Source organism: Falco rusticolus, chromosome 18 (genome assembly GCF_015220075.1).
Source record: "Falco rusticolus isolate bFalRus1 chromosome 18, bFalRus1.pri, whole genome shotgun sequence".
Lineage (NCBI taxonomy): Eukaryota > Metazoa > Chordata > Aves > Falconiformes > Falconidae > Falco > Falco rusticolus.
This window is the reverse complement of record NC_051204.1, coordinates 6,048,657-6,074,476: the sequence shown is the minus strand read 5'-3', so window position 1 is coordinate 6,074,476 and position 25,820 is coordinate 6,048,657. Positions and strand designations below refer to the sequence as shown.

Genomic DNA, 25,820 nt, shown 5'->3' with positions numbered 1-25,820 from the left:
AAGCCATTGCCCCTCACCCTGTCGCTACAGGCCCTGGCAAAAACTTTCTTGGACTTTCTTAGAAGCCCACTTGATACATGTTGGCAGGCTGCAGTAAGGTCTCCCCAGAGCCTTCTCTGGGCCGAACGACCCCAGCTCCCTCGGCCTCTCTCCACAGCAGAGCTGTTCCAGCCCTCAGGTAATTTCTGTGGCCTCCTCTGGAGCCGCTCCAACAGGTCCATGTCTGCCTTGTGCTGGGGACCCCGAGCTGGACGCAGAGCTCTGTGGAGAAAAGGGTTTGTGGAGCAGGGCTGGGGGAGACGTGGCTGGGCTGGAAAAGCAGGCAAGCAAGAATAGTGTGAAGATTAACACAGACGAGTACGAAGTCTTAACCCTTGGGGTGGGATAACCCAGGAGCCCAGCAGAGGCTGGGATCTGTGTGGCTGAGGAGCAGCCTCGCCAGGAGGGACCTGGGGATTCTGACAGATGATGACCCGAACAGGAGTCAGCAGCACACTGTGGCAAGAGCAGGGTGTTTTTAGCTCAGACAGAGAGGTGATCATCCCGCTCAGAGCTGTGTCCAGCTCTGATCCCCGCAAGTCAGGAAGGATGGGGACGGAGCAGAGAAGTTCTGAAGAAGGGCCATGGAGATGATCCGAGGGCTGGAGAGCCTGCCCTAGGAGGAAAGATCCTGGAGAAGACTTGGGAACAACCTCATCGGTTTTTGAGTACTTAAAGGGCAGCTGCAGAGGATGGAGGCGCTTGGTCACAAGGAGAAGACAATGGGCAACAGGTATACATTGCACCAGGAGAGATTTCATCTCAATATGACAGGTGGTTTTTATAGTGAGGACATTCACTGGAACAACCTCCCCAGGGACACAGCAGAGTCCCCATACCTGTAGGTGTTGAAGATGCAACTGGACAGGGTGTGAGATGATCCCATCTGGGCTTCCTTTCCTACAAAAGCTTGGACAGGATGATCTCTCCAGGTCCCTTGCAGCCCAGGCTGTTCTATGGTGCTGGGGGCTGCAATGGTGCTCGGCGCTCCAGGAGACGTGATGTAGAGGATGGTGGTGGGTTGTCGGGGTAGAAAATGAGGCTGGGCAGGTGCTTTCCAGGCATTTTGAGGGACAAGGATCACTTGCTCTCTGCTCTCCTGGGGTGGGAATGATGGGAGGAAGTTGGATGGATCCATAGCACAGAGAGCACCTTGATTTTGCCATCCCTTCCCAGCCTGAATCGCTGTGATGGGCAGAGCTTTGGGAGGATGCTGAGTTTCAGAGCGGGACCTGAGGTGAAACTGACTCGTCGTGGGGTGTGAGCATCTCCCAGGCTGGCAGCTCTGTAAAGCCAGGTCTGAAAGCTCTTTGCCTGACGCTGCAGACCCCTGTGCTGTTCACAGGCTGTCATCAGACGATCGACTTAACAAGCACATCACTTCTGCGAGGCAGGCACTGAGCGGGAGACAACTGCTCTCCTGTCTAATCATGTGCCGGGCTGGGCACTGGAGGATGCTATTCCTGGCTCTCCGGTGTGCTCTGCGAGCCGCTGAAGGCTGCCTCTGTCACCGTGCCCACCTGGCAGGCACGTCTCGTGTCTCTATCTGCATAAAATAACTTCAGGATCTTCAAATGAGAGAACTGTGAAGCACTGAGTGCTGCTAATGGGAAGAAGGGCTGAGGCTCTCTGGATTAGTGTGTCCTGCTCTGAGGGTGGTGCTTCAGAGAGGGTATTAAAAGATGCAGGGGGTGGGTGGTGGAATATGAGATGAATTACAAGGTCTGAAAGAAGCAACACCTTTTGAGAGATGGGGGAATGGGGCTGCTCGGCTTGTTAAAGGGCAGGTTCAGGGACGATTTGAGCGTCTAAGCAAGTGATAGTTTGGGGACTCATTCTGTCCCTGCTAAATTAGAGAAGCTGAAACACAGAAAACAATTGCACTGAAGGGTAATGCAGCTAGTGCGGAGGGTAATTAGCTTTGCCTTGTCTCCACAAAGCCTGTGAGTGACCCCCACCACAGGGGTTGCTGCAGGAAGCTCTCCGACAAGGAGAGGACATTATGTCACTCCCGTTAACGATCATTTCAACCATCCATCCACCCTTTCTCCTCACAGCGTTTGCCTATGGCGCAACGGGAGCAGGAAAAACCTACACCATGTTGGGCTCAGAGAAAAGCCCTGGCATCGTGTACCTCACCATGGTGGAACTTTACAAAAGGATTGAGGCCAGAAAGGAGGAGAAGATCTGTGAGATCCTAGTCTCCTACCAGGAGGTACGCGGCAGCTGAGCCCTGTCCCCTCCTGTCTCTGTGTAGGTCGCTGTTGCTAAGATTTGGGGTTGATCCAGACCCTGTAGTGCCACTATCAGGGTACCTGCTGCACTGCCAGTTGTGCCTGGCATCCCCAGGGCAGCCCTAGAGCCCGACTGGAAGCAGGCTTGCCCACCCAGTTCGGTAAACTGGTGCTGCTGGTTTCTCCCATCTGGAGTCAGGGAATTCTCTTCCTTGCCATGGTCCCTGTAGCAATGAGAACTTCCCGGCTGAAAGGGCTTTAGAGGAGCGGTGGCACAGGGACTTGCCAGTCAATCCCTCCTGCCAAGCCATCCTCTGCATTTAGAGTGCTGTCAGCTGTTCTCGGTGCCGTGAGGTCCTGGAGGTGATGTTGGAGCCACTGGGTTGTGTGACTCTGGGGGGGTACAAGGCTCCGCTCTCTGTTTGTCAGCAGGGAACCAAACCCTCAGCCTTACATTAAGTTCCCTGCTCCAGGTGTACAACGAACAGATCCATGACCTGCTGGAGCCCAAGGGCCCTCTGGCCATCTGGGAGGATCCCAAGAAAGGAGTTGTGGTTCAGGGTCTGTCCTTCCACCAGGTGGGTATAAAAATGGGCACAAAGCCTGGGCAATGCTGCACCTATACCAGTTCTGAAAGTGGATGTGTGTCCTGGGGTCACAGGCATGAGTGTGTGTGTGAAGATACGGGGGTGCCATCTGCACGGCTCCCGGCTGACAGCAAACGTGACCCCATGCTGAAACAAGGCCTGCAGAGCTGCAGGATGCTGTCAGCCTGAGTTGCCATGGCTGCTTGGTGTCGTGTTGTCTCGGTGCCTGTTTACGGGGTGTGCTGATACCAGCCCTCTACCCGTTCTCTCCCAGCCCATGTCGGCAGAGCAGCTCCTGGAGACGTTGGCTGCTGGCAACAAAAACCGGGTACAGCATCCCACCGATGCCAATGCCACCGCCTCCCGCTCACACGCCATCTTCCAGGTGAGGGCTGGCGGTTATGACATTGCTTGGGTTTTGTGCTGAAAAGAGGGCTAGGATGCAAGGCTGTGCCAGGACCAGCATTATGGGGTTCCTGCCCCTGCTGCTGGTGTGCCCCGGGGAAAATCAGAGTGGTTGTGGCCGTGAAAAGTGCTATAGGGCTGGGCAGGCCACTAGCCAATGCTGCAGCAGGACAGCACATAGCGGTCATGCTGATGGCCACATCCCCCGGACAGCCCTGTACTCCCAGCTTGATGTTACATCTCCCAAGGGCTGAAATTTCACTTGGTGCTTTTGACTTTTGCTGACTTAGCATGTGGGAGCCATACCTAAAACCTGACCCAGAGCAAAGGGGGCTGACTTGCGCATCCCCCCAGATGCTGCAGGCAGGCTGTCACCTCTGCTGTGTCTCCCTTGGTACCGTGTCAGGAATTATGCTCCCCTGGGGGCTCTGTAAATTTGCTTCCTGGTTTCTCAGTGCTCTGCTATATAAAACTTCCAGTTGATTTCAATTCCAGCCAGGCCCTTCCCCAAATTAGCAGGGCTGTCACGGCTGCATGGGGAGACAGAGGGCTCTGACTGTAATTTTAGTCTGAACCTGGTGCCTTGCCCGTTGCTGCTTGCAGGGGTGAAGTCCAGGTGTCTGGATGCTTTTCCAGCCGGCTTCCCAGCTGGGCTTGTCAGTGGGTGCTGGATTCCTGCCTGCTGCAAATCCATTAGCTGTGCTGGAAATCTGCCCTTCCCACTGCCAGCTCTGGCTCCTGGCAGGCAAACTGCAGTCTCATGAGGACACAGGACCAGTCACTGGCCTCCAGCATCTCCATGGCACCTCCAGTCCATGCAGGAGTTGCTCCTGGGGGGCTGAGGGTGTTATAGGGAAGTAAGGGAAGTGATTGCTTCTCTTGGGAGATCTTTAGGGACGCAGAAGGGGAAGTTATGGAGTGGTACTGCCAGGTGAGTCTCAGTGGCTCTGTTCCTCCTCACCTGCACCAGCTGTGGGAAATGGGCTTGGCACTGAAAGCCCTGGCTGAATGCCTCCCTGGAGGTGCTGCAAGGCTGTGACTGGGGGCTTGCAGCCCCTGTCTGAGGTTTGCTAGCAAAATCCACAATCTAAGTTGGGACTGGGGCTGCCACTGTGCGTGAGCCCTTCCCAGGTCGCGACAGAGCTCTGAGTTAGCGTGTTGCCCTTCAGGGACCTGGCCAGCTGTACCCTGCTCAGTCACCACATGTAGGAGATGCTGATTATTTTCTGTAGCTCTGTGACTTCCTGCAAGATCCCTTCTGTGGCTTTGCTACTCATGTCATCACTGAGGTTTTTGGCTTGTCTTCTCAGTGTGCCAGGTTCCTGTTGTCTTCCTGCCTGATCTCACAGCCCACATGATCCACTTTGCCATCCTGTTATAAACATCAAAACCTTGCCCCGCCGGTGATGCTGCCTCCAGCCAGCAACCACCCCACATGTCTTGTCGAGCTGCAGCCTCACCAACCTCTGTTCTTGCAGATCTGTGTGAAGCAGTGGGATCGCATTTGCGGCCTCACTCGGGATTTTCAAGTGGCCAGGATGAGCTTGGTCGACCTGGCAGGCTCAGAGCGATCTTCGGTCACCGACACCAAGGGAAAGTGGCTCTGGGAGGGCACCAACATCAACCGCTCACTGCTGGCCCTCATCAATTTCATCAATGCATTGGCTGATGGAAAGGTAATATTGTTCCTCCTGTGGCCTTGCCAGGCTCTGGCTCTCTGGAGTGGGTGAATGTGAGTGGTGTCCTTAAGTGGTGGTCCTGCCAGTGTGGTGGGGACAGCAACCTGGGCTGGGCTCTGAGAGGTGCTATGGGATGAGTGTGGCTGTTCCCTTGTGGCACAGGATTCAGAGCTGAGTGCCCAAGGGACAAAAGCTGAGCAGACCCTTGATCTCCTGGTACAGAGCAAGAAAACCCACATCCCGTACCGGAACAGCAAGCTCACGCGCTTGCTGAAGGACTCCATTGGTGGCAACTGCCGTACCACCACGATCACCGCTGTGAGTCCCTGCGTGCTGGCTTATGAGGACACCTACAACACACTCAAGTATGCCAGCCGGGCCAAGGACATCAAGCAGTCGGTGAGAATCTCATGTTGTGGTGGTGATCTGTGTGTTTGGGAGCTTCTGGGGATGGGTGGGCAGGAGCCTGGTGCGTAGTGGTGTAGGTTAGTGGGTGCCTTCCTTATCCAGCTTGAGTTTTCCAGCCCTGGGGGTGTTGCTCGGGGCAGAAAGCAGCTGATGAAGCTGCAGACAGCGGGTGCCTGGTCTTCTGCTAAAGCCTCTCAGCCCAGAGCCCAAAACGACTTGTGACTGCAGCAGCATGTCCCTGAGCACAGGTCATGTCCACCGTAGCCACCTTGGGGCTCTCTGGGGACCCTGGAGTGTGGAGGAGGCTGAGTAGCTGCCCTGCTCCAATGTCAGGAGAGGGGGTATGTGCTGCCCCAGTGCTGCTTTAACCTCTGCCTCATCCCTGTCTCTGCAGCTGAGGAGCAATGTGCTCAGCATAGACTCCCACATCAGTAAAGACGCCGCGATCTGTAAGCGGCTGCAAGCAGAGGCGAGACGCTGGTGGGAGGGCAGGGCTCTGTCTTTAGCTGTGATTTGCTTGGGGTGCAGGCCTCTGAGTTCCTGGGGGTCATGAAACTATCGGAGCAACAGATGGTTCTTCCTTGCAGGCGGCAGATCTGCAGGCAAAGCTTCGTGCCTATAAGGATGCTGCACGGGAGGCAGAGAACCAGGCACCAGCACCACAGGCTTCCCTCAGCTCAAGCCCAGCAAGGCTGTCCAGGTGAGGCTGGTGGGGAGGAAGGACAGAGCTTGGTGTGACCTCCTGGTGTCCCCTGTGTCAAGGAGCCCACAGGGTTTCCATGGGTTGGTTTATACGGCAGCAGGCCGGCTGGCAACAGCTAGGAGTCACCTGTCCCGTAGAGGAAAAAGGATCCTAGGTCAGGAGTCAGCAGGGCTCATTGGGAGAGCTTTAAACTTGAAGGGGGAAGAGAATAAAACCAAGGTCTTTAGAGATGAGCCTGGGGGCAGTATGCCAGGGCTGGAAGGGAGATAGCCCAGCTGAGGTGCATCTACACTAATGCCTGAAGTGTGGGCAACAAACAGAAGGAGCTGGAAGCTGTCGTGCAGTAGGAAGACAGCATAGTCACCGTCACAGAAACATGGTGGGATGATTTGCACAACTGGAATGCTGCAGTGAATGGCTACAAACCCTCCGGAAGGGACAGGCAGGGAAGGAGAAGCAGCAGGGTAGTCAGGGAGCGTTTAGACTGCCTAGAGCTGAATGATGGTGACAGTAGGGTGGAGTGTTTATGGGTAAGAATTAGAGGGAGGGCCAACAAGGTGGATATCCCGGTGCGAGTCTGTTACAGACCACCTGACCAGGATGAAACAGCAGATGAAATATTCTATAAGCAGCTGGAATTCTCACAATTGCTAGCCCTTATTCTTGTGGGGGACTTCAGCTTACTAGATGTCCGCTGGAAACATGTGCTTGGGGATATGGTTTAGTGATGGACTTGGCAGTCCTGGGTTAACAGTTGGACTTGATGATCTCAAAGGTCTTTTCCAACCTAAATGACTCTTCTGGCATCTGTAGGCTGGAGGAAGCTGTCCCAAAGACAGGCTTGGCCCTGGATGATCAGAGGGAGAGTGATGGAGAGGAGCAGCAGCTGAAAGCTGGATGGCCTGTTAAGCTGCAGCTGGAATCGGAGGAGAAAGTGAGAGAAGGGGTGGGCAGCACAGCAGGGCTTGGCGTAATGAACAGGGTCCAGAAGAGGCTGGGGGCACTCAAATAGCCTTGTAGGGTACACTGGGCGTGCTGGGAGAGGGCAAGAGCTCAGCCAGTCTCTGGGGTCCTGGCTCAGCATGTGCTAGGCTGTGGATTGCTAGCGAAACCTCTTAACTTCCCAGACAACAGAGAGTTTGGGGGCTAAACGCAGCTTAAATATGGGCTAATTGTAGTCTCAATAAGTAAGGATTTTTGGCTGATTGCTCCAGGCTCCAGAGGAAATGCTTCCCAGCAGCCCCAGAGCAACCCACCAGACAGATCTCCAGCTGGAACTGAAGAAACCAAGCTGCCTTTTACAGGGGTTGTCTGGCAGCCAGACAGAGATGTGAGTGTCCTCATGCCCTCCCCACATGCTGCTGCTTCTTGTTTGCCTGTGGAGGACGGGTTGTGCACCCCTTTGTTCCACGTAGCCATCCTAGGGATGGTCTAGATGGAGATGGGACCAGGTCTTTGCTTGCAGATGACTGCCTACCCTGTAAAATAAGGCATTTGGCTCCTGGGGATCTAATCCCATGGGATAATCTCTTCTGGAAATGCCAGCAATGAAGGTTTCCAGGCATAACAACTGTGTGAGCCTTAAGTGCGTGGTGTTAGTCTTAAAATTACCTCTATGAAGTCTTTCCTCCTGCCTCTGCTCCCCCAGGTCCTGCCCTGGCAGGGTTCCCATGGCACCATCTGCTGATGTCTCTGCCACAAGCATCTTGGCAGAATGAACCTCTTTAGAAAGGTCTCTTGAGGGAGGCTGGCCTTGATCTGTGCCTGGATCTCTGTCTGCCTCTAGCCAAGCCAATGAGTGTGTGAAGAGCCCAGCAAAAAGTCTGTGGATGCCATTTTGTCCCCTGTATGTTCACCTGTTGGTTACAACTCACAGCTCAGATTCTCCAGTAAGATTTACAGCTTGCGTATCTCACAGCTTCAAATTTTGCCTCTTTCCCTCTGCTAATGGGCTTTGCCCCACACAAGGAGGTGTCTTGGAGGTGATGCTGATGGTGCTGAGGCTCTGGTGCCACCAGCCCAAGCTCACCTGCTAACTGTTTCTTGGTCTGTCTCGGTCCCAGGCTTGTAGCTGCCATCCTGAGCGTTGCCTGAAAGCAATATTCAGTCTTGAAGGCTGCCAGCCTCCTTACTCCTGACATGGTCTCTGAATTTGAGGAACTGGAGCACCTGGTCCATCAAGAGGCTGGTGTAAGCCTGGAGCAAGGCACATCTCTGAACAGATCCACAGAAGTCAGCACAGCCACCTCAGTCCAGAGGGTGCAGCAGGGCTGTAATGGTGAGGATTTGGATTTGAGGCAGTCAGTGCTGTCCCCTCTCCTTTGTCTCAGTGTGCACTGGGGGAGCTGGTGCAGGGGGACAACTCCCAGCCATGGGTACAGGGCAGGGAGATGAGTTTCTCCTGACGTGGCACCCAGTGGGTTATGCCAAGAGCGGCTCCAGCCTCGCTTTGTAGCACGGCCAGCATCTCCGGCAGCCCGAGGCACGGCAGGGTGCATGAGCAGCTCTTGTCTCCAGGGAGCTCAGCATGTGTGTGCAAGTCAGCTTAAATGTGAGTGAGTGATATCTCTGCACCAGGAGACCAAAGCAGCAGTTTTGATCCAATTTTTTTTTCTCATCTTGTTTACTCCTCTGGTACGTTTGCCCGAATCAGCCTGGCTGTAGCCTCCCAGCTGGGAGCCTGTGTCTGTCCAGAGCTGAGCTCTTCTTCCTCATCCTCAGTACCAATGCATGAACCTGATAGCAAAGCTGTGGGTTCTGCAGACCCCGTTGTCTGGGAACACACCAGCCATTGCCACAGGGCGCTCGCGTTGGGACCAGCCTGGTGCCTTTAGGCTGACAGGGTGCAGGATTATTTGTGCTAGCTCTTTTCCTCTGGGTTTAACGTGGTTTGATGGAAACACCCGCTGGCAAATGGCTGCTGTAGGGCTTGCTGGGCAGGTCTCTGTGGAGCTGTGATGGGGGTGCAGAGAGGGACGCCCCAGGGTTTGGAGGTGCCTGGGAGCTGCAGACAGGGAGGTGACTTTTTATCTCTGCTCTTCTAGCTGAGATGTCTTTTGCTGTGCCCAGTACCCCTGTGAGGAGTGCCACCCTACAATGCTTGGAGCAGGTTGCTCCACTCTCCCGTCCCACACCAATGGCTCCCAGCCCGACGAAGAAGAGGAGGAGGTCTGAGGTGAACAGTGCTTCCCAAGTGGGAGCTCCCTGCAGCCTCAAAACGCAGACGAAACTCCAGCGGAGATGTGGGAAAGAAGCAGAGACTCCCAGGGTGACACCAAGCCCAGGCACCCTCTGCCTCAAAGCAGCAGCCCAGGCACCCCCTGTCTCCCCTGTGTCATCGTGTTGCACCCCCGGAACCTCCCTGCTGATAGCCACCAAAAGATGTGTGCCCCTGATGGTGTCAGCTGCCCAAAACGGCTGCACCCAGCCTGCCCTGCCTGTCCACAACCTGAATGTGACTTTTGATATTTACGAGGACAGCAGCTCACCTGGCGCAGACAAGCCGGTTGCCTTCAACCCATCTGAGTTCTCTGTTTGGGAGAGCATCCAGAACATTCTAAACAAGCAGAACAGCGTCTTTGTGGCCAAGTAAGTGCTGCCTTTGTTTTGGTGATCCCTTCTCCATGGTCTTGCTGTTTGAGTGAATCCTTTGTGGATCACTGCAGCTCTGCTGAGAAGGGGGACTGGGCAGAAGACACTGCCTGTCCACAGGCTGAGCCAGCGGGCCAAGCTTGTGTGCGGATTGCTTGCAAGATACAAAAAGCATTCCAAGAAAATCTATTCCTCCTTGTCCTTTTCCCTTTGGACATGGGGATGGTTCTGTTCTGGAGCCCTAAGTGCTTGTTGGGAAGCAGGTGGGGCATCGCTTCTCCTCCCAGAGAGGCTGGAGCCAGGGTTGGGACTGCATAGCGTGGAGTTTTTCAGGTTTTCTCTTAACTGCTCATGTTTTGAAGAGGCTCTGGCTTTTACAGAGCTGCATGAGTTTGTGACCATCCAAAACCAGGGATCAGTATGCACTTGATAATGCAGGACACCCTTAGGTCTCGGCATGTCCTCCTATAGCTGTAGGAAATCATTCCTATGGAGGGTAAACTGGGTGAGCAGAGGTACCAGGGACTGGCCTGATGACCTCTGGGAGCAGCAGTACCTGGTGGTTGCCACCTACTGTGTGGATCTCCTGAGGATTCATCCCTGTTTGAATAATTTTCCCCGACAGCACTGGGCAGGCTTCCTGTGACTTGTGTTGGCCTGGTTGCTTCTGAGCCTCATGGGAGCAAGTAGTCAGGATCCAGCCCTGGCAATAACACTCTTTTCCTTGGCTACAGAACCTGCATCCCATTGTCTGTCATCAGGGGTTCCTCCATCCCCAAGCCCTCCTCTGTCTCCAGAGTACCCGCACAGAAGCGAAAGAGAGTGGAGAGGTGAGGCATCCACTAGCACCCTGTGCCCCAGAGCACTCTGTGCTGGCAGCTCCTGCCTGTGCTCCCCTCCGGAGCTCCAGCTCCCATCCCTGCCTGCATTTGCTCCACATCTTCTGTGATATCTTGGGACGATGGGGGGGCTCTGCTCTGAGCCTCGGGGGTTTAAAATGGCCTTTTTCTCTTCCACAGCACTGCTTCCCCCTCCCTGGGTGTGCTCCAGAGCCACATCAGCCAACTTCTGAGCAGCAGCCAGAGATCTCGGCAGCCCTCCTGCATCCCTGGTGAGACCTTTTCCCCTCTGCACCTGGCCAGGAGCCTGGGGAGCTACTCTTTCAGTTGCACAAGGCTGTGGGAGTGATCCCTGCCTCTGGGCAGGCAGCAAAGTGGTGCTGTGCTTGCCTCATTCTAGTTCGGGGGGGTGGGGTGGGGGGTGTGTGTGTGCAGGTTCCTGGGGATCAGGATGTTTGGTGCTGGTGGAAGATGCTGTTGGAGGTTTGCTGCTTCCTGGCTGCAGCCACAACCGCGGGGAAGGGCAGTGGGTGCTCGGAGAGGGGCAGAAAGGAGGAGAGAGCCGGCAGCACTTAGATCTCTGTCAAGAGGGGACCTGGGTTTGCTGCTTTTACTGAGGAGTTGCCTCATCCACTTCTCTTTCCATCCTCAGAACCTCGTTCAAGTGCCATTGCTTGGAAGGGCAGCAAGGAGACCAGTAAAAAGCCTGTGGCTCTTGGCAGCGCCTGCCCTCGTCCCACCCCCCAGCCAATGAAGCTCTTATGCTGATGGCTCCACCATCCCGGATCCTTCCCAAAGTCCAAACCCTGGTGCCAAACTTCTTCCTTTCTCTGAGAGCTCTATCTCCTCCTTCCTGCAGCCCCATAATGATCCCCTCCAGCCTTTCTTCTAGCCCTAGTCATCCCCTGCTGCCTCCTGCCCAGGCTCCTGGTTGTGTCCCCCGCCTCGACGCAGCCCCGTGTGTTTTTGCAGCAGATGGATTATTGCTGTTCCCTCTCAGCCCCTCTCAAATCTGTGCTAGGGTGTCGAGTACTAACAGATGGGTGATGCTAAGAAATAACATGTGCTTTTAATAAATCCCTTCATTTCAAACGAGAGGGGCGAGGGGAGATGTGTTCCTCTTGCTTTGCGCCTCCCCCTCCTATGGGGAGCTGGGGTTGGGTAGTGGCTTCCGTCTGAGCCGGCCTGGAAAAGGCCCTTGCTCCTGGGGGTGGGCTCCATCGTGGCTTTCCCCCCCCATCTCCCATCATCATGGGAGCCCTGTGCATGTGCCTGCCCCCTTTGCTCTGCCTGGATGGGGGTCTGGGCTGCTTGCTTAGTGTCCCAGAGGGCAGGCAAGGGGCCTTGGAGGCTGCCTCCCCTCCTTGCTCCTGCCCCCCCCTTGACATTGATGGGGGAAACTTTCTGTGCTGTTTCTCCCCTGCTAAAACCCCATTGCTGCTGCCCCTGTCTCCTTGTGCTCCTGGGATCCTCAGTTCAGCTGCCTGTGAGGTCCTGGGGCAGAGAGCTCCAAGCATCCCTACCTGGGGACCACAGCTGTGCCCTGACCCCCCCTGGCCCCCTTTCCTGCCATGCCAGGGCACATCTGGGCGCTGACACACCTGGCTGCCTGCACCAGCTCCTGGTAGCCATCCCTAGAGGTGACCAAGTGTGGCAGTAGCAGGATAAGGATTGTGGACCCAGCTCTGAGCATGCTGCTGTCCCATAGGGACTGGGGTCATTGGCTCCTTCTGTCCTACTTTCCTGCCTGGCCTTTGCCTTCTCAGAGGCTGGAAGCTTCTAATTAAAACTTCCAGCCTGCTCCCAGTTCGTTTGTCTCATTAAGAGGGGGGAGAGCCCAGCTCTGCCTCCTCGCAGCCGCTGGGAGTGACAGCTTTCCATGCTTTGATCCTGGCTGCGTAGGAGCTGGGAGAAAAATCTCTGGGGAGCGGTGTGGGGGCTTGCCGAGGACCCTGAGGCCCCTGCACTCCTGCTGTGTCTCCCTGCCCTATGAGGCCTGTGCACCCCCAGGGGACTTTAGAAAGCCTGTAGGGATGGAGGTTCCCCTGCCACCGTGGGCTGTCATGGGTCCCCAGGGAGGTCACTGTGCTGGCAGGCTGGGGCTGCCAGGCAGCACATATGGGGTATGTAGGTGCCCCAAACCCGGCGTTTCTGTGAGCAAAACCCCTGCCCCTCACTGGTGACACCGGCCCAGGACAGCTGGAAGGGCACGGGGCTGGCTGGAGACAAGGAGCTATTGGCCATTGGAAGAGGATGTGGCAGCAAGAGGTTGTCCCCAAGCACTGCCTCAGTGCTAGCAGTGCCATCGGTATGACTCCCCAGAGCGGCTCTGGGTCCCCACAGAGCGCACCCATGGGCGGCATAGCTGTTGCCACAACCCTCCCTGTTGGTGGCTCAGCGATGGTGGCCACGGTGCGGGTCCTGGCTGCCTGTCCCTGTCCCGGAGCGGGCAGGGAGCCTTTCCCGGCCATAGGCTGCCACCTAGCTGGCGGCTGGTGAGACCTGTCCCCATCCACGGGCCTGCAGCATCCCCAGGGACCCCTGTCCCCCAGCTTCCCCCCACCTGCCTCTCAGGGCACGCAGCCAGGTGCCACCGTGTGCCCCCTGTGCCCCTGGCCCCCCAAAACACCACTGTCCCTATGTGTAGGCTGTCCCCAAGGCCTGCCCATGCCCCCTTTTTGGCCATGACACTGTGGCTCGGGGCGGGGGGGGGGACGACAGGGCTGGTGGTGGCCCTGTGCCCATCACCGCTGCCCCTGGATCCGTCCCCTCTGCTTCCCGGCAGCGCCGTGCCCTGGCACAAAGGCTCCCCACGGCTGTGCCGGACCGCGCCGGCTCCAGCCCCGCACAAAGCCCCTTTCAGCTGCCCAGGGAAAGCCCCTGGCACCCAGCCTCCACCCAGGAGAGGGTCTCAACCCTCGCCCACCTCCCCACCATGAGCCATCGAGGAGGGCAAAAGACTCCTCAGGCTCGGTGCATGCGTGAGCAGTGACATGGCCACACACATGCGGCTGTGGCAGAATCAGACCCCACCTGGATCTGGGAAGGGGACCTGGTGTCCTGAGTCCCAGCCAGGCTCCAGCAGGAGCCTTTTACAGACCCGCTGGTGTGGAAAGGATTTTGGAGGCTTCAGCCACTTAATTAGCAGCCTGCCTTAATTAGCAGCCCGCCTGTGCTGCCAGAACGCCTGCAAAGTGTCTCGGCCCACTGGGGAGATGGGGCTTTGGTGGCTGGTGCTGAGCGGCTTGTAGCGGGGCTTGTCCTGGGGGGGACGTGACACGGGGAACGTGGGCGTGTGCACACATGTGTGTGTGCGCGTATGTGGCCGTGCCTGTGTAGGCATAGCAGGATGGCCGTGCATGTCGTGTCTACATGGAAGGGTAGACAGGTGTGTGCAGCTCCGCGTGTGTGCACACAAGTTCAGGGAAAGCAGTGTGCGTGTGCGTACGTGCACACGTGTATACATGTGTATGTACAAGGGTAGGCATGCGTGTGTGCATTGCATGTGGTGCGTGTGTGTGCAGACAGGCATGGAGGGACAGGCGTGCATGTGTGTGTGTGGACATGGGCAGCCTGTGTGCGCACATGTGTGTGCGCATGCATACGAGTGGATGTGCACACCCATGTGCGTGGCTGCCTCCTCACGGATGCGTGCACAGGACGGTGGGGTCCCTGCATGTGCGGGGATCCATACCAGCAGCATACACAGGGGTGAGTGCCCATGTAAGCATGTGTGTGCGTGTTCACAGGCATGTCAGGGTGTGTGCATATACGTGCAGGTGTGTGTGTCAGGGGGGTGGCCGTGCACACGTACACCTGAGCCTGTGCACTGTCTTTCTTCCCTGAGCACCCTGAGAGGCTGCTGGGGCCAGGGGTGTCGTGGGGATGATCCCCAGGGTGCGGAATCCCCTGGACCCGTGCTGCGGGCACCCTATGGCACCCGGCCTTGCTCCCTGCACCCACGGTGCCCCATGGCATCGCACCCAGCCTCTTGGTGTTTGCTCAGCCTCGCACCCAGCACCCACCCTATGGCTGCCCCGTGGGGTGCCCCTGCAGTGCCCGTCGGGGGGGCAGGCGGTGGGCAGGGGGCCGTGCCGCAGTGCCTGGGCTGGGAGCCAGGGCACATCCACCCCTGCAGGGTGCCACAAAGGCTGGCTTTCATGCCGGCCCTCTGGCTCGCTGGCCAGTGGCCAGTGCCAGGGCGACTGGTGGGGCGGGGGCCCCCGGGGTCTATAAAACCTCCTGGGCAGGCACATTGCACTCACCCCTTCAGCATGGAGAGCCAGCGGCTGTCCTATGGCCGCCGCTTCAGCCCCACCACCCCGATGTACCGGGTGCTCCCCACCAGCCCCCCAGCCCGGCTGCGTGCTCCCCACAGCACCCAGCCAGGTGCCCGCACGGGTGCCCGCCTGGGGTCAGGCAAGATGGACTTCTCGCTGGCTGCGGCACTCAACTCAGAGTTCAGAGAGACACGCACCAACGAGAAAGTGGAGATGATGGAGCTCAATGACCGCTTTGCCAGCTATATCGAGAAGGTCCGGCTCCTGGAGCAGCAGAACAAGGTGCTAGTTGTGGAGCTGAACCAGGTGCGGGACCAAGAACCCCCGCGTCTGGCCAACATCTACCAGGAGGAGCTGCGTGACCTGCGGCGCCACGTGGAGCAGTTGGCCACGGCCAAAGCCCGTCTGGAAATTGAGAGAGACAACCTTGCCGAGGACCTCAGCAGCCTCCAGCAGAAGTAAGGCACTGCCCTGCTTGGGGTAGTCCTGGGGACCAAGGTGGCCACCGTGATGATGGGGACCAGGGCGGTGATGGGAACATGGGTGGCAACAGGGACCAGGGTGACCCCCAAGAACAGTGTGAGAGGGTGGTGGGGTGTGTGGGATGGGAACATGCACCAGTGCGGCATGGATGCTGGTGGCGCGGGGCTGTGTTGACCCAGGGGGCTCTGTCGGTGGGACTGAGAGTAACGAGTGACAGTGCTGAATGGGCGCCAAAGCCAAGTGAGTAACGGTGTCTCTCCGTGCTGGCGCAGGCTGCAGGACGAGGTGACCCTGCGGCTGGAGGCCGAGAGCAACCTGGCTGCCTACAGGCAGGTGAGGGCAGGGGCCAGATCCTGCGTCTGTCATCCTGCACCCCAAAGGCTCAGCCCCTTGCTCAGCCTCCCTCAGGGATGGGCAGGGATGGGCATGGACAGACAGGATAGGGATGGGGCAGGGGTGGAGCACGGATCGGTGGGGCAGGGATGGGCATGGATAGATCAGACAGGGATGGGGCAAGGATGGGGCAAAGATGGGCGAGGACAAGACAGGGATGGGCAGGAGCAGGCAGGGAGGGGCTGGGATGTGTTATGGTGAGCAGAATGGGGCAGAGCTGGGCAGAACAAGGCAGAACTGGGCAGGAATGGGCAGGGCCAGGCAGCTCAGGAGGGAGCAGAGCCAGGTGGCCAGCGCTGGGGACTGTCCCTTCTCTCCGGCTGTGGTGACAGGATGTGGATGCTGCTGCCTTGGCTCGCCTGGACCTGGAGCGGCGGGTGGGGACCCTGCAGGATGAGATCACCTTCCTCCGCAAGGTCCACGAGGAGGTAAGCCCACTCGCGTGGGGCCGGGGGGCTCCCAGGGCGCGGGGGGGGGGGGGCTGGGCTGATCCCTGGTGTTTCCCCAGGAGCTGCGGGAGCTGCAGGAGCAGCTGGCCCGGCAACGGGTGCACGTGGAGGTGGATGCAAGCAAGCCGGACCTGACAGCCGCCCTGCGTGACATCCGCAGCCAGTACGAGGCCATGGCCACCAGCAACATCCAGGAAACCGAGGAGTGGTACAAGTCCAAGGTGCAGTGGGAGCCGATCACCCAGTGGATGGGTGGCCTGGCTGTCCCCTCCCAGGATATCACCTGCTCGGGGCTGGGGTCGACCACCCCAGCGTTGGGTGGCTCTACTTGTCGGTGGTGCATGGGGTTTGGGATCCCCACTGTCCCTGCTTGTGTCCCGTGTCCTGGTTTGGTCCCTGTGGGGAGCAGGGATGCGTCCCCTGTGGTGAGTTACGTAGGCACAGCTCCTAGGGAGTTGTGTTCACGGTGACACAGCCCATGTGCACCATCCCACAGGAGCAGGGACATATCCCCTGTGGTATCCCAAGGCACCATCCCTCCCACCCACAAAGCAGGGACATGTCCCCAGCAACACCTGCCATCAGGGATGTGTCCCATGTCTGCTGTCCCATCACCTCAAGGGAGCAGGGACATGCCTCCATGACACATGCCATCGGCCACATGCCTCATGTGCACTGTCCCTTCCACCCACAAGGGCAAGGACACATCCCCAGCACCATGCACCACTGGGGACATGTCCCGTGTGTGCTGTGCCTCCCTCCCATGAAAGCATGGATGTTTACACCATGTGCTACCAGGGTCATGTTCCTCCTGTGGAGCAGAGCAGGGTTGTGTCCCCATGCCAGGTGCCATGGGGACACATCCCTGCTGGGTGGTCCCATCCCATGGCGCGTGTCCTCCCCCCCCAGTTTGCAGACCTGACGGACGCGGCTGCCCGGCACGCGGAAGCCCTGCGCGCAGCCAAGCAGGAGGCCAACGAGTATCGGCGCCAGCTCCAGGCCCTCACCTGTGACCTGGAGGCTCTGCGGGGCTCGGTGGGTGATGGCCGTGGGGTGCAAGGGGAGACACATGGCCTCAGGTAGCTGCCACCACCACAGGGCTCCCTGGCACGGTGGCAGGGACCACTACCCATTGCTGGGCCAACGGCTCATCCCCAGGGATGGGAGATGGATGGGCGCTGTGGAGAGCCTGTAGCTCCTGGGAGAAGGTGGTTGTGGAGGGTGTCATGTCCCCTCGTGACCCCCCCAGAATGAGTCCCAGGAGAGGCAGCTGCGGGAGCTGGAGGAGCGCTACGCGCTGGAAACGGCAGGCTACCAGGACACAGTGGTGCGGCTGGAGGAGGACATCCGCAGCCTCAAGGAGGAGATGGCCCGGCACCTACAGGAGTACCAGGATCTGCTCAATGTCAAGCTGGCCCTCGACATTGAGATCGCCACGTACCGCAAGCTGCTGGAGGGCGAGGAGAGCAGGTGATGGCAGAGCGGGGGCTCCATCCTGCCCCTCTCCCCATCCCCAGCCATGCCCAGACCCACGCCCAAGTCCTCGTCGTCCCTCTGGGGCATCCGGCTCAGCTGGAGACCATCCTCCAGCCCTCCTGCCCCAGCCCTGGGCAAAGTGGAGCTGGTGGGCACTGGGCAGCAGGACCCCGTGCTCTTCCCAATGTCCCCTGTTGCTCCTGCAGGATCACCATCCCTGTGCAGAGCTTCTCCAACCTGCAGATCCGAGGTGAGTCTGTGGCTACGTGTGGGGCACGGGGGCAGGATGGTGGCACAAGCAGGGGTGGCTTCTGGGGGCTTCATGGGAGGAGCTTCTGTCTCAGCTGTCCCTGTTCCACGCAGAGGGACTGGGAGGTTTTCCTCTGAATCACAAGGAACCAGGACTCCTGGGTTTTCCCAGGCTGGGGGAAGCAGTGTGTCATGGCTACATCCCCAAGGCTGAGCATGTCCCCAGGGCCAATGACATCCCCCAAACAGACCACATCACCATGTCCCCAGTGCCAACCACATTCCCAAGGCCAATGACATCCCCAAGGCCAGCTGTATTGCCCAGTGCCAACTGTGTCTCTAAGGAGGACGCCATCCCCAAGCCCAATGGCATCCCAAAGCCACCCACGTCCCCATGGCCAACCACATCTCCAATGCCAAACGTCCCCAGTGCCAGCTGTGTCCCCAGGGCTAATCACATCCCAAAGCCAGCCACGTCCTCAGTGCCAGCCACATCCCCAGTGCCAGCTGCATGCCCAAGGCCAAATGTGTCCTTGGGGCCAACAGTGTCCCTGAGACTGGTCATGTCCCGAGGGCCACTGTCTCCCATGGTTCAGGGTTTTCCAGCTCAGCCTGTTTCCTTTGGGTGCCTCCACTTGAGTGTGGCTGGAAGGGCTATACCCTGGGCACCGGCTCACCACCATGTCCTGCCCATGTCCCCTAGAGACCAGCCTGGACACTAAATCCCTGTCAGAAGCCCATCTGAAGAGGAGCATTGTGGTCAAAACCGTGGAGACCAGAGATGGAGAGGTGGGAAGTCCTCATCCATGTAACCTATGCCACCTCCCCTCCACCCCTACCTCCCCATGCGGTGTCCCCAAGGAGGTCACTCATTATGCACATGGGGCCCTCCTCGGCCCCAAGAGCAGCCATTGGGCAGGGCACCAATGATCCCAGTGCCCTGAGAGCACGGCATGAACCAGCTCTGGACCATGGTGGAGCTGAGCCTGGCAGCTCATAGAGGAAACCATGCCTGTCCCTGTCCCCAAGCTCATCCAGAGCCCAGGCAGGCTCAGTCGGGGAGGAGAGCCTGACCCCCAGGGTGACAGTTCCTCTCACTCTGCCTCCAGGTGATCAAGGAGTCCAAGCAGGAGCACAAGGAGGCGGCGTAGGGTGGGTGAGCTGCAGCAGCCACATGCTTGTAGCCATAGCTCCGTAGGTCCTGTCTGATGCTGCAAGGGAGCCCTGCGTCTGGGCACAGGTCACAGGAGGAGCTGGTGGTCCTTTGGCAGCAAGTATCTCCCTCGCCTCCACGCCTGGCCTCTCCCATGTCACCTCGCGCCCCAGGGACCCCGCTAGCACCCTGTTCAGGACTGGCTGCCAGCAGAGCACCCGTCCGACTGGACACTGCGGGGAGGGGGTACCAGGCAGGGCTGAGCTCCCCTGCCTGGGTGGGACCACAGTCCCACAGCATGGAGGGGCCAGCGGTTCCAGGGTCATGTCCATGCTCACCCTTGGTCTCCGGCTCACCAATGCCCAGGAAGAGAGTTTGTCCTGTTTCGATCTCCATGCACCAGCTGGAAAAGTCAGTGGTGCCAAGAGCATCTCTCCCTGCATCCCATTTTGCTACCCTCTCTCTGGTCTGGGAGGCCACCCCAAATCTCCCCAGTGCACCCAGGCCTGGAGCACCCTTCAGTGGGGGGGCTGCAGGGTGCAAGGTACCGGCTGGTGAGGGACATTTCCCTGCCACCAGCATTGGGTGAGCTTAGCCACGAGGCACAAGGAGGATGGAGAGGCAGGGTGCTGTCAGGAAGGTGTTGAAGGGTGATGCAATGGGGATAACGAAGGGTTCCTGGGGACACTGGGGTGTCCGGGCTGGTTTGTGGGGCTGGAGCAGTGGTGGGCACAGCAGGCTGGGTGGCTTCAAGGGCTTCTCTTGGCACAGAGTTAAGGGCCATCCTGACCCCCACTTGGTGTCCGCCACCAAGGTGTCCCTGTCGCTGTGGTGGAGAATAACAGTCCCAAGGGGCTTGTGGCGAGGGGTGACCCATGGCCCTGCGCCCGGCCCCTCACCTGGAGGGGTCCTATGCAGGTGAAAATGGAGAGGAGGGGAGTGCAGAGGAGGAGGAGGAGGGTGTTGGGGCACCCATGGGTGCTCTCACAGTAGGAAGTGCCTCCCGCAATCCAGGAGTGATGGGGGAGGACAAACAGAACCATCTTTGCCCTGCCTGTCCCGCCTGGGCTCACCCTGGGAGCCAGGAGGACGGGGGACTGGGGCTGCCCTGGCCACATTCCCTGCCATGTGTTCAGCCCACACCCATCCCCCACATGGGCATTCAAGATGGGGTTGGAAGAAATCCCTTGTCCCTGGGCTCCACATGGCCCTGTCCCCCAGCCTGTCCTCCCGTGCTCCCCCTGAACCAGCACATGCCACCCAGGGCCGTTGCCCAGCCTGGTGCTTGCCCACAGCCCCTGTCCCCACCTTCAATTTAGCTATTGACCATGAGCGAAACCCTTCCTGATGCCACCTAACGCAGCAGCAATGACCCAGCAGCACTTCTCGTACCCTGTAAGCCCTTTGGGATGAGCACACGAGATGCCACCCAGATGCCACCCCTCTTGTCCCCTCTGTCCCCCTCATCCCCTGGCTCAGGTGCTGAGCATGCTTTGGAGCTACCGACTCCAGAGCCATTCCCAGAGGCAGGAGATGTTATGGGAGATGCGGGTGCTGCCTGCATTTGGCATGTGGGGTGGGGGGGTGGTGGCCCCGGGGGCTCGATCCCCTGTGAGCAGCCTCTGGCTGGAGCTCTGCAGCCCACACTGCCACCGAATTAATGCACTAACACCCGCAGCAGCTTCGGATGAGAAATAAAGCTAATGCGAATGCTGTGTTTCCATGGCTGTGCCTGCAATCCGCCGCTCCACAGCCCATGCCCTGGGTTTTTTGGGATTAGACGGGGTGGTGAGACCCTTTGGGAGCCCAAACTGAGCTCAAAGCCAGGGGACGCAAGCTCGGTGCTGTACCCCAAGGCATGGCCAGCGCTTCATGGGTCAGCACCCGTATGGGACTGCAGCGCAAGGAGGTGGGGGCAGGAATAACCGCCCCAGGATGCAGGGTGGGAGGGAGGAGAAGCAGGGATCTTCTCGGGGTTCTTAACCCCTGACTTGGCTCCTTCCCCACACAAACCCAAGCTGCAGCTCCTGGGAAGTTCCTGGGATCAGCTGCAGCTGTCAGGATGGATGGTGGATTTGAAAGCATGCTGAAATCCCCAAGCCACCTCCTTGAAAAAAGGAGATTAGCCCTTGGGGACGTCCTGCACCATGCTGAGGAGCGAGCAAGTGGCCACCTAAACCCTGCAGAGATGCCATCCTCTTTGGAGGACATGCATAATAATTATATAGGCCTAAATACTGGATCACAAGTCTGTGCTGGGTTGGTAAGTTAAAAAAAGCCACCAAAAAAGGGAGAAATTTCTGAAGAAAATCACCAGATTGATTTGAAAAATATTTTTTCCCCTCAATAGTGAAAAAAAGGTTTAAACCAAAATTTTAAAAAATGGGTTTGCTCCAGCTAAGTAGCTCAAAGGAACACTGAATGTTTTGAAACGTTGGCACTCAAAGTTCTCAGTGATGAGAAAAAGTATAAAAAGAACCAGATAAGAAAAGCAAGATTTAATTGGATTAAAATAGTTTGGTGGGTCTTTTTAGCAGCCTCAGAAAAACAGCTCTAATAAATCACTGATGTGGTTTGAGAACTCAGTAGGGCTTGGCCAGAAGACCTTGGAACAACTCCAAGTGTTCTTTTGAAACAGACTATATTGAGCTTCAAACCCCACAGCAAGCCAGCAGCAGAGCCGGGGACCAGCTGCGGCGGCGTGGAACCCTCGCCTGTGCCTACCAAGCTGCGCCAGCCGGCAGCACAGGGAGCCTTCACACCAGTTCTCACCGTCACGCTCTTGACCCAAAAGGGAGGATGAACGGGTGCTGGCAGCATTTTGATTTCTAATGGCCAGAATATTAGAAATTTCTACCGGGAGGATGGTCCCAGGTCTAAGAGTGATGTGTGGGGGCTGTGGTGGAGATGCTGTGCTCTGGCAGGGCACCTGAACACCCACCAGCAGCAGCGGCACAGGTGGGCGACGATGAAGATGATGCTGATGAAGGTGTAGCTCATGCCGATGGCCTTGATGGCATAGATGGTCTCGGGATCACTGAGTGTCCGCCGGTGCCGGCGCTGGCGGATCACGCTGAGCCGAAAGCCAGCCACCATCTCGCCCTCCCGCCAGCAGAAGTAGGTGCCTCTATCGCTGTTTCGGACTCGCTGGATGTGCAGGTGGTTTCCGTGGTCGATGAAGACCCTCATGCTCTTGTTGACACTGATGAGATAGCGGGAGCGGTAGAGCCTGACAGAATCCTTGTCCCACGCCACAGCATGCTCAGGCCGGGCTCCAGGGCACATGATGATCAGGTCACTTCCAATGGGCTGCTGGTGAAACTGCGTGGGGATGCGGGGCAGCCAGGGCTTCTCGCCCAGTTTGGAAATGACATTGGAGATGACCTGCACACCTTCCTCGGGGACTTCCTTCTTCAGGCAAGGGGTCAGGCAGCTCCGGATGGCCACCTCAGGTTTCCGGAGGTGGTCAGGGTGCTGGAAATGTGCGGGGACAGCGCTTGAGCCACAGGATGTGACGTTGGGCACCGCGGTGCGGTATCGGGGGTGCAGCTGGGCGCTCCGCACGTAACAGAGTCCGATCCGCCGCTGCTCACCTCTCACCCCACAGCGGTCGCATCTGGTCCAGTCCCAGAAGGTGGTGAAGAGGCTGAAGATCTGACCTGTGTAGTCGTCCTGGACATGCTGGCCTCTGTCCACAAAAGCCACTGTGACGTGCTTGGTGGGCTGCACATCCACATCATAGCCATAAAAGTAGTCCCCTTTCTTAGTGCCGCACAGGTAGTGTCCCGAGTCCGACACCTGGGCTCGGAAGACGATGAGGCTGAACATCCGGATACTGAAACGCTTCAGCACGCTGCTGCCCAGGCGGATATGGCCCGAGTCGACCACCATGGTGCCAGCAAAGTCTGTCAGGACAGTGGTTTTGTGGCTGCCCATGTTCTTCTGGAAGTACCAGATGACGGAAGAGACCTCTTCAGGCTTGCAGTTGCAAGGCAGCTCAAAGGTCATGTCAGCCAGGTACGCGGCATTGTCGAACACCAGGAAAGCAGGACAAGCCATCCGCTTGAACACATCTCCTTTCTCTTCAATTGCAAAGGCGTGGAGAACATCTACCAGGCAGAGGAGAATGGTGGCTCCCAGCAGCCATGTCTCCATCGCACTGTGTGGTCTCTGCAGTCAGCAGGACTAATCCAGCCTCTGTGTCCTCAGCGGAGAGAGCCAGAACCCATGCTAGCAGCGCCCGTGCTGGGCAGGGACTATGCACACACCAGCTCACTCACCAGAGACGGGGTCTGCAAACAGTCCCCCAGCCTGTGGTGCACGTGGCTGACAGCAGGGATCAACCAGCTGCTGAAATATCCCATCCCAGCCGAACATCTGCCGGGAGCACTCTGCTGCACCCCAGGGCAGGCTGTGCCCTAGGATACAGACTCTAGAACCTCTCCTCTCTCCCGGCAGCTCTATTGTTGTCCGTGTCCTTGACGACGAGCGGGCAGGTCGTTTGTGCAGCACAGCCGTGGAGGGAAAAGGCACTGATGGGAAGCGTGGTGGGAATAATAGAACTGCCACCATCTTCTTGAAAGACTCACGTGCAGCAAATGTTAATTATTGCTCCGACCCCTCTAAGTGCAATGAACCCAGAGAAGACCCTCCTTTGATGGCAACTGACCTCTGTAGCCCGGAAGAAGAGGCTTCAAACATGGTATTTGGTTTTACATCCTCCCCACTGGCTTTACAAGGGTCTATGTGCTGAAGCCCCTCCACACAGGTAATGTTTGAGACTCTCCCTCTCTTGAATGATCAAGCAAGGCTTTTTGCTCATATCACCCCACCTGGGCTGATGGTGGAACCAACCCTGGAGGCCTTAAAAGCATCTTTCCTAGGGTGAAGGTGATCTATGTGCTCCCTACTGACTCTGGCCAGACTTTCAGCTCAGCTATTGGCACTTGATGAGCAGACACTCAGGTCAGAGCGTGACCTGACTGCTTGGGAAACTGATCCCAGCTGGTCTAACTGCCCATCCTCGCATAAATGTTCACACAGCCTCTCCTGTACCTCATTTCTCCTGACTCTTCTCCCCAAACCTTGGGGATTTTGCCTTTCCCCATGTGATGGGGATGCAGCAAGTTGCTCCCATCCTTGTGAGTGCAAGCCCTGATCCTCAGGGCTGCTGAAAGCACTCTGCCTGTTCCCACCAGAGCTGTAACTGTTGTGCTGGGTCTGTCCCTGCATCAACGTCCCCAGTCCTGACCTTGGAGAACCCCAGGATCTTCTTGTTTTGTGTAAGACTTCAGCTCCCAGCTTTCTGCTAGCCCTCAGGTTTTCAGGTGTTAGGCAAAGACAAGAGGAATGGCACCCACAGCAGATTGCGTGGACACAGATGTTCCCAAGATCAGTGCCGCAAAGCCCAACATTCAAGTGCCAGACCTTAGAGATGAAGCTGAAGCCTGCAATTAGGTGGCTAGTGGTTTCTACAGAGAAGGTGGGAGAGGGATGGTTATAATCTGCCAGGGTCACTCTACCTTATGCTCCACTGGATGGCTTTTGGAACAAAATGGACCTGACAGTTGTTCCTGAGCTGATTTCAAGGCAGTCTGGGCAATGTAACATACAGCAGGCTGCTCAGCTCCGGGATCCTCCCAGACCAGAAGTGCAACGGAGCTTGGTGGGCAGGTGCTGAGCTGTGCCCTGTGAGGGCCTCTCTGGTCTGCAGCCAGAACAGGAGTGCAACTCAATTTAGACACAGTATTAGGCAGCTCTGGAGAGTCTCTTTGTTGGACTGATGCCTGTCAGATCCTTCTAAATTCCACTTTATGTGGAATTTTGGAAAAATACATAGTGTCCAAGATCACAGGACAACGAGGTGGCAGGATCTCTGAGGTTTAACCTGTGCCCTGCGGTTTGAGGAGGAATAGGAGTTTGCAGAGGATGCCAAGCTGCAGGGTACTGTTGATGTGCGGGGGGTCAGGAGGCTCCGCGGAGGGTGCTGGGCAGGCTGGACCCATGGGCTAAGGCCAAGTGTATGAGGTTCAACAGGGAGAAGTACCTGCACCTGGGTCACAACAACCTATGCAACACCACAGGCTTGCAGAAGAGCAGCTGGAAAGCTGCCCAGCAGGGAAGGCCCTGGGGGTGCTGGCTGATGGCCGGCTGAACATGAGCCAGCAGTGTGCCCAGGTGGCCAAGGCGGCCAACAGCGTCCCGGCTTATACCAGAAACTGTGGCCAGCAGGAGCAGGGCAGTGATCGTCCCCCTGTGCTCAGCACTGGTGTAGCTACACCTCGAATCCTGGGTTCAGTTTTAGGCCCCTCACCTCAAGAGGGATGTAGAGGGGATGGAATGTGTCCAGGGACAGGCACGGAGCCGGGGAAGGGGCTGGGGCACCAGTCTGATGGGGGGCGGCTGGGGGAGCTGGGGGTGTTCAGCCCGGAGAGGAGGGGGCTCAGGGGGGACCTGATCGCTCCCTACAGCTGCCTGGCAGGGGGCTGCAGGCAGGGGGGGGCGGTCTCTGCTCCCAGGTAACAAGGGACAGGACAAGAGGGAGCAGCCTCAGGTTGTGCCAGGGGAGGTTTAGATTGGGTGTCGGGAAAAATTTCTTCACCAAAAGGGTGGCCAAGCACCGGAACCGGCTGCCCAGGGAGGTGGTGGGGACACCATCCCTGCGGGTCTTTAAAAACCACATAGACGTGGTGCTTGGGGACACGGTTTAGTGATGGACTTGGCTGTGCTGGGTTAACGGTCAGACCTGGTGATCTCACAGGTCTTTTCCAACCTAAATGATCCTATGATTCTATAATAAAATAGCTGGTTGGACCAATCCCAGATACACCACCTTGCACAGCATTTCCACCC

General features: G+C 57.7%; 3 protein-coding genes across 3 annotated transcripts; 2 read left to right on the top strand and 1 right to left on the bottom strand.

The window, feature by feature from the left end:
• Positions 1 to 2,041: 2,041 nt before the first annotated feature.
• KIF18B (kinesin family member 18B) lies at positions 2,042 to 11,253 on the top strand. The gene is given in 15 exon segments (XM_037411574.1): positions 2,042 to 2,254; positions 2,747 to 2,851; positions 3,135 to 3,245; positions 4,744 to 4,941; positions 5,167 to 5,343; positions 5,747 to 5,821; positions 5,940 to 6,003; positions 6,093 to 6,135; positions 6,869 to 6,989; positions 7,270 to 7,385; positions 8,119 to 8,333; positions 9,100 to 9,643; positions 10,381 to 10,476; positions 10,666 to 10,757; positions 11,138 to 11,253. Coding segments are annotated over 15 exon segments (2,286 nt in total).
• A 3,500-nt stretch (positions 11,254 to 14,753) lies between these two features.
• LOC119159084 (glial fibrillary acidic protein) lies at positions 14,754 to 20,680 on the top strand. The gene is made up of 9 exons (XM_037411611.1): positions 14,754 to 15,223; positions 15,521 to 15,581; positions 15,974 to 16,069; positions 16,150 to 16,311; positions 17,000 to 17,125; positions 17,340 to 17,560; positions 17,773 to 17,816; positions 18,519 to 18,604; positions 18,925 to 20,680. Exons 1-9 carry the CDS (start codon positions 14,760 to 14,762, stop codon positions 18,964 to 18,966), a joined length of 1,302 nt encoding a protein of 433 aa, XP_037267508.1. The 5' UTR covers positions 14,754 to 14,759; the 3' UTR covers positions 18,967 to 20,680.
• A 1,141-nt stretch (positions 20,681 to 21,821) lies between these two features.
• Positions 21,822 to 23,123, bottom strand: FAM187A (family with sequence similarity 187 member A). The gene has a single exon (XM_037411573.1). It carries the CDS (start codon positions 23,121 to 23,123, stop codon positions 21,822 to 21,824), a length of 1,302 nt encoding a protein of 433 aa, XP_037267470.1.
• Positions 23,124 to 25,820: the final 2,697 nt, after the last annotated feature.